Source organism: Pipistrellus hanaki, assembly GCF_964339955.1.
Source record: "Pipistrellus hanaki genome assembly, chromosome: 15".
Lineage (NCBI taxonomy): Eukaryota > Metazoa > Chordata > Mammalia > Chiroptera > Vespertilionidae > Pipistrellus > Pipistrellus hanaki.
The window spans coordinates 26,272,558-26,280,120 of NC_140517.1; the positions used below are offsets into that span (position 1 = coordinate 26,272,558).

The 7,563-nt window shown below is 45.9% G+C and overlaps 1 protein-coding gene across 1 annotated transcript; it reads right to left on the bottom strand.

Moving 5' to 3' along the window:
* Window positions 1–564: 564 nt before the first annotated feature.
* On the bottom strand, window positions 565–934 carry LOC311633768 (thymosin beta-4-like; the record flags this gene model as incomplete). The annotated part of the gene is made up of 2 exons (XM_084906828.1): window positions 565–676; window positions 789–934. The coding sequence occupies 2 exons, from the start codon at window positions 932–934 to the stop codon at window positions 565–567; spliced, it is 258 nt and encodes an 85-aa protein (XP_084762954.1).
* Between the last annotated feature and the right edge of the window lie 6,629 nt (window positions 935–7,563).

A 7,563-nucleotide genomic window follows, 5' to 3' on the forward strand; every position in this document is an offset into this window, starting at 1 on the left:
GGGTCAGGGCTTAACCATTGAGCCATACTGCTGGACCCAATAGTTCTTGTGGGTTCCTTTCCCATGGCCATGGTACATCGGCCAAAACCCTTAAACTAACATTGGGACTTGACAGCTACATTTCAAGCTTTATTTGGACTTCGCTGGTTTTCCCAATAATGTCCTTGTCTGGTCCCATTCAGGATCTCATGTGCGGTATGAGGTTGCATATAGGTGTAGCTCATTTCTCACGCAGGCCCTGGATCATTCCACCGGCCAGTAGCCTCCACCCCAGGCTCTTGGGAGAAAAGACACCTTTGATCATAGTACTCCTTATCTTAAATGCCTTTGGGTGAAATGATGAAATGATGAAAATGGCCAAAGGGCATCCATTTGACATTCTACCCAGCCAACTGAGATACTGGCCTTCCCCCATCCTCCCCCACGCCCCCAAGTTTTAAAATTTTTTATTTGCATATTCAAAAATTGTGCATTCCGATAATTAAAATAATTTGAACAAAAAAAATGGCACTCTGATCAAACTGCATTTTACAGCCCGCAGAACCCCTTGGACCAGTTTGGTGTTTAGATTTCACCCTCTTCCCACCCAGCTCGTTCCTTCACCCACATGCAAGTTGCCCCCTTCCCCGCCAGCCAGCCAGGCAGAGGGGAGCGGCAGGCGCAGTAGTCAGTAGTGCTGATGTGAAAAGGGGCAGCGCAGTCATTTAAACTGACCCAACCTCTTCTCGTCTTACAAAGTTAAACAGCTAAAAGAAGTAAAATTAGAAGGCAATGCTTGTGGAACACACAGTGCATCTTGGCAGCTTGTGCCTGCTTGCTTCTCCTGTTCAATCGTCTCTTTGGAAGGCAGTGCGTTTTTTTCTTGCGTTCCTGCCTTCTTCAATTTTGACTTTCCGAATTTCTCAATCTCTGCCATATTGGATTTGTCAGACATGGTTAAAGAGGAAGCCAAGCAAAGAGTGGGAACGAGAGAAATCCTATCTCCTTAGTGACTGCTGCCGAGTCTCCCCCACAGAGACATCCACTGGCCTCCTTATCTCTATAATTGCCTCACAATCAAGATTCTACGTATTAGTCACTCACTCTTTAGTATAAACTGCAGGCTTTGCTGCAGTGTTGCACATTACTGCGATGTGAAGATAGAGTTCTCTGGGCAGGAATCATCTAGAATCTCGAGTGATAGTAGGAATTAAAGCCTCTTTGAAAATCCCATTAATTAGAGAAAGTCCCCTCACTCTTAATTAAAAAATTTAAATCCTTTATTGTTTAAAGTGTTACATAAGTTTCCTTTTCCCCCCAGTGACCTTTTCCCCAGCCGCTCCCAACCCCCAGCACGTGCCCTCCGGCCCTGCTGTCTGCGTCCATTGATTAGACTCAGATGCATGCATACAAGTCCTTTGGTTGATCTCTTATCCTTCCCTCCCACCCTCCCTTGCCTTCCCTCTGAGGTTGGATGGTCTATTCAAATGCATCTATGACTCTGGCTCTATTTTTGTTCATCAGTTTATGTTGTTCATCCCCCACTCCTTCTGTGGCTGGCCCTTTTGTACCCCCAGGTTACCTGAAATAGCATTTGAGAACGTCTACCCCAGAACCTTCACATTAGCTCTGTATCACTGATGTCCACCCTCCATATTCTCCCCCTAACCCCACAGCTGAAACGCTGACCCAGGACACCATTTGAGACGCACATCCATGCGGCATCGAGAGGCTGGCGAGATGAATTCTTTGCTGTAGAAAACTAGAGAGAATCTCTGTGAGAAAATCTTACTGAGGCCAGGCCCCCCCTTCAAGGCTCCTCTCCCAGCACTCTGATGCCTTTGCCAACTGCCCAAAGGTCACTGGGTTTCACTCAGAAAATCAAAACAAACCCATGGGCAAGGGATGCAGACGTCAAAATGTTAGGATTTCTATCACTGAGATCTGCTCAAACTTTGCTTCCTTTTTCCTCCTCCTGCTCGAGGTTGAGGGTAGAGGGGCGCTAAGTTCTTCAGATCCTGGCCCAGGCTGGCTGATGTGTCATTCTTTTTTTTTCTTTTTTTTCCCACAGAGAGAAAGGGAGAGGGATAAAGAGCTAGAAACGTCGATGAGAGAGAAACATCGACCAGCCTCCTCTTGCACACAACCCCCCCCCACCCCCCCACTGGGGATGTGCCCGCAACCAAAATACATGCCCTTGATCAGAATCGAACCTGGGACCCTTCAGTTCACAGACCGACACTCTATCCACTGAGCCAAACCGGTTTCAGCTGATGTGCCATTCTTGGTGTCCCCTCCCCCAGATGGACCCAGCCATACGGGAGCGGAGGGTTCCCTCATCTCCTCAATGCCTCCTTGGACCTGACCCTCACAGGCCTGATTTCTTCCAGCTCCTTACAGTGGTCCTGTGGGGATCGGAGGGGATTCGGGCCTTCAGTGGAATGTTAGGGGAGCCAGGGAGGGAATGTCCTGGCCTGAGGGGCACAGCCTGCCCTGGTGTTCACACACACCATGTGCTGGCGAGGATTTGGAGTAGGATGGGGAGGTAGATCAGGCATTTCCCATACATTAGGGCGGCAGATCACCAAACAGGATGGAGGAGGACTGCAAGGTTTGGATTTATAACAGTGCTCTCCCGTGGTCCCTATGATCTTTGAAATGCAAGTACCTGGTCAAAAACTCTAGTCTGGCCATCTTTAATAAAAGTACGAGTTTCGCCCTAACCGGTTTGGCTCAGTGGATAGAGCGTCTGCCTATGGACTGAAGGGTCCCAGGTTCTATTTCGGTCAAGGGTGTGTACCTTGGTTGCAGGCACATCCTCAGTAGGGGGTGTGCAGGAGATAGCTGATCGATGTTTCTTTTCTTTTCTTTTCTTTTCTTTTCTTTTCTTTTCTTTTCTTTTCTTTTCTTTTCTTTCTTTCTTTCTTTTTTTTTTTTTTTAACATTTTTAATTGATTTTTTACAGAGAGGAAGAGAGAGGGATAGAGAGTTAGAAACATCGATGAGAGAGAATCATTGATCAGCTGCCTCTTGCACACCCCCTACTGGGAATGTGCCCGCAACCAAGGTACATGCCCTTGACCGGAATCGAACCTGGGACCCTTCAGTCTGCAGGCCGACGCTCTATCCACTGAACCAAACCGGTTTTAAACTCTCATTGATGTTTCTAATTCTGTTCCCCTCTCCCTTGCTCTCCGTAAAAAAAAATAATAAAATTAAAATATATATATATATATTTTTTTTTAAATAAATTTTTATTGTTCATATTATTACAAGTGTTCCTTTCCCCCCCTTCCCACCCCACCTTCTGCCCTTTCCCCACTCCCCATTGTCCTCATCCATAGATGCACAGTTTATGTTCAGTCTCTTCCCACATTCCCCTCTCCCCTTTTTCCCAAGAATCATCAGTTCACTCCCCTTCCATACCTCTGATTCTATTATATTCAACAGTTAATATTGTTCATCAGATTTTTTTTTTTAATTTCCTTGGTTTTTAGATTCACTTGTTGATAGTTACGTATTTGTTGTTCATAATTTTTATCTTTATTTACTTTCTCTTCTGAGAGAACCCCCTTCAGCAATTCATATAATTCTGGTTTGGTGGTGATGAACTCCTTTAGCTTTTTTTTATTAGTGAAGCTCTTTATCTGACCTTCGATTCTGAGTGATAGCTTTGCTGGGTAGAGTATTTTTGGCTGTAGGTTCTTGCTATTCATCACCTTGAATATTTCTTGCCATTCCCGTCTGGCCTGCATGGTTTCTGTTGAGAAATCAGCTGACAATTGTATAGGTGCTCCTTTATAGGTAACCACCTGCTTAGCTCTTGCTGCTTTTAATATTCTCTCTTTGTCCTTTGCTCTTGGAATCTTAATTATGATTTGTCTTGGTGTGGTCCTCTTTGGATTCCTCTTATTTGGAGTTCTGTGTGCTTCCTGGACTTGTAAGTCCAATTCTTTCCCCAGGTGGGGGAAGTTTTCTGTCACTATTTCTTTCAGTATGTTTTCGATATCTTGCTCTCTCTCATCTTCTGGGACCCCCATGATTCTGATGTTGGATCGTTTGAAGTTGTCCCAGAGGTTTCTTACATTATCTTCAATTTTCTGGATTCTCTTGCCTTCCAGCTTCTGCAGAGGAGTGTCTTCTGGCTCTTTATGTTCCAAATCTTTGACTTGATTCTTGCGATCTTCTATTCTGTTTTTAGGACTCTGTATAATATTTTTTATTTCAGACAATGTATTCTTTATTTCTTGTTGATCCCTTATCATTTCTTGTTGATCCCTTTTCATATCCTCATAGGTCTCAATTATTTTATCGGCCTTTTCTAGGAGTCTCTTGAAAAACCTTATAAGTGTGGTTTTGAACTCTATATCCAGTCGCTTTTTGTCCTCCATTTCTTTCGTTTGTGATCTATTTGGTTTAGGCATTTTCGCAGGCAGCTTTTCTGATGGGGCGGGGTTTCAGGGTGGAGCCTACAGCCTTGGCTTCCGTCAGCCCCGCCCTATGCGACTCCTGAGACTCAGGGTCCTTCAGTACTTGTTGCAAGCACCTCTGAGAGAAAGGTGCCCTCGATTTTCGCCTGCTACCAAACAGTGTAGGCTCTCCCGCAATGGGCCCGAAACTGGGGTTCAGTTCAGTTGGAAGTGGAGTTGGAGGTGGCGTTCAGAGCAGTCTGGAGCCCCTGTCTCCTTCCCATCAGGGCAGTCCTACGGCACAGCCGGCCGTCCCTTCTCTGCGCGCTATGTGCGCGCCTCTGGGACCTCCTTTCGCCGCTTCCCCGGTTCCGCCTTACAGCCCAGCTCCCTCTGGATGAGCCTGGGTCCCCAGGGTCTGGCCTAGAACGGGGGTTCAGAGCAGTTGGGGGCCCAGCACAGTCGGAGTGTTTATCTCCTTCCCGCTAGGGACCGCCAGCCAGACACTCGACCTCCCTCCTCTCCGGCTCCGTCCTCTCCGCGCGCCACGTGTCTCCGTACCTTGGGCTTTTACAGCTCCTCCGCGCTTCCTTCTGGTTTTCTCCTTGCTTCTCCTTGTAGAATTTCCAGTCAGTTGACTTTCCTGTAGTTCTGGGTAATGTCCATTTTATATTTTAGTTGTATTTTATTGAAATTGTTGCGTGCGGCTGCGGCTAGGTGCCTACCTGAGCAGCCATCTTGGATTCTCCCTGCTATATATATATTTTTTAAAGTACAAGTTTCTGGGGAAAACTTAGCCATGTGTGCAGATCAAGTTAACTCATTACAACTTTGATTGCTGGATCGTGGGAAGTGTGCTTTGAAACTAAGCATGTTTAAAACATATTCATGGGTGTGAATCTAAGAAACGCTGGTTGTTTGCTTGTCTGGGGTATTGAGGATTGAGGCTTCTAAGAATCATTAATTGGAAATTGTATCCAAAAAGAATACAACACATATAGCAAATTCCAGATCCCAAAAACAGTTCCGAGTTTTCCCGGGCTGACGGGACACTGCAGACTCGGGATCCCGGGGCATGGGAAAATAGCAAAGCCTTTCTATCAGGCCCTCAGATCAGAACTTAGGCAAATTCCTCTGCCCTAAAATGAGAAACAAAAACAGACGATTACCCCATTAAAGACAGCTCTAATAAAGGCGCCTGCTCTTGGGAAACCAAACCCCAAAAGCCTTTCCAACTAAAAAGCAGGGGGTAGCGGTAGGGATTCTAACCCCAAATCTAGGGCCCATAAAACAACCTATTGGGAACCTCTCCAAAAACTTAGGCTCCATGCCCCGGAGATGGCCTCATTGCCTTAAAATAATTATAGCAACTGCGCCGTAGCAGAGGAGGCCTCCAAAATTACTTGTAGACAAAAATCCCCCTTATTCCTCCCACCAGATAAACTCCCATCCAAAACATAGGATCCCTACTGACTTACAGCAAAATACTAAAATACCAAATTTTAATATTTAAAAACCCCCAAGCCAGGATAAAGCACTACTCCACTCTGATTGCAACTACCCGAATATCCGCCCCTCAGGAGAGAATGAGACCCCCCATTCCTACAACAAAATTATCAAACCTATGCCACAGGAGAGACTGGGAGGACAAGACAAGGTGGACGAGGTCCGGTTCTCTAATAAAAATAGTTTTATCAGGAACGGGATGTACTCGGCTGGTTACACACTTGGTAATTGTCACATCTCAGCAGGTCGCTGAGGCTCGAGCCTCCCCCCCCCCCCCCCCCCCGCCCCCGACTTCTGCCCAGCAAACTAAATTAACACCCCTAACAAAAGCCCTTAAATTAGGAAAAGGAAAAAGAATCATATTTACATTGACTCTAAATATGCATTTCTAGTACTTCATACTCAGGCCTGCTACTTAAAAAGAAAGAAAAAAGGCCTAGCCAGTTTGGCTCAGTGGATTGAGCATCGGCCTGTGGAAGGAAGGAGGGAAGGAAGGAAGGAAGGAAGGAAGGAAGGAAGGAAGGAAGGAAGGAAGGAAGGAAGGAAGGAAGGAAGGAAGGAAAGAATTCAAGACCAGGAATACTCCTATTAAACATGGGCCTCAACCAGGCCTGGAGCGGCCGGGCCCGGAGCAGCAGCAGCCAGGCTGGGAGCGGCCAGGCCCGGAGTGGTCGGGCCTGGAGCAACTGGGCCCAGAGCAGCTGGGTCAGGTGCGGCCAGGCCCAGAGCAGCAGCAGCCACGCCCGGAGCAGCCAGGTCGAGAGCGGCAGTGGCCAGACCCGGAGCAGCTGGGGCATGTGGAGGTATTATTGATTTGAGAAAATGCTAAGTAACTGATTTACTATCTGAAAAATTAAAAGTTTAAGGTCTCTTGCCAAAAAGAGGTTTTAAAGCTAACACCTTAATTTTAATGGAGAAAGGGAATGACAAGCCCTTCCCACCCAGAACAGGTAATCCAATTCCAACCAGCAGCTATGTTTAAACAATGTGTCCATTTACACTTGAATGGCTACACCTTTTGATAGCCTAAGGGCAAGTTTACATGTAAACAAGTTTGCTCTCAATTCCCAGGGCAGATAAAAAACAAGGTTTAAAATTATTAGATTTTAAAATTTATTCTTAGAAGTGTAAAAGTTTATTAATTAAAAACAACAACAACAAAAGGAGATTGAAAAACCTGATGAACAATAATAGCGGTTCACTGTAGTAGAGTCGGTGATATGGGAGGGGAGTGGACTGACTGTTCTCAGGGAAAGGGAGGGAGGAAGAGACTGAACATAAACTGTGCACCTATGGATGAGGACAATGGGGAGTGGGGAGGAAGCGGAGGGTGGGGTGGGAACCTGGTGGAAGGGGGAAGAAATGAGGAACCTTTGTAATAATATGAACAATAAAGATTGATTTAAAAAAATAAATAAATATGATAAACATGGGCCTCAAATTCTTAAATTCCTTCGAACTATAAACTTAGGCACCTCCCCACCCCGACAGCCCCAAATTATACACTACAAAGGACATAAAAAAATAACAAAGATACGTTTGCCAATGTCTCTACTAAAAGAGCGGCTTCTACTCAAGGTTCCCTCTTAGGGCAAACATGTCAAACTTGGGCTGCGAGTTTGACATGCTTGTTAGGGCCTTTAATTCCAACGGTCCTGGAGAAGGCCCC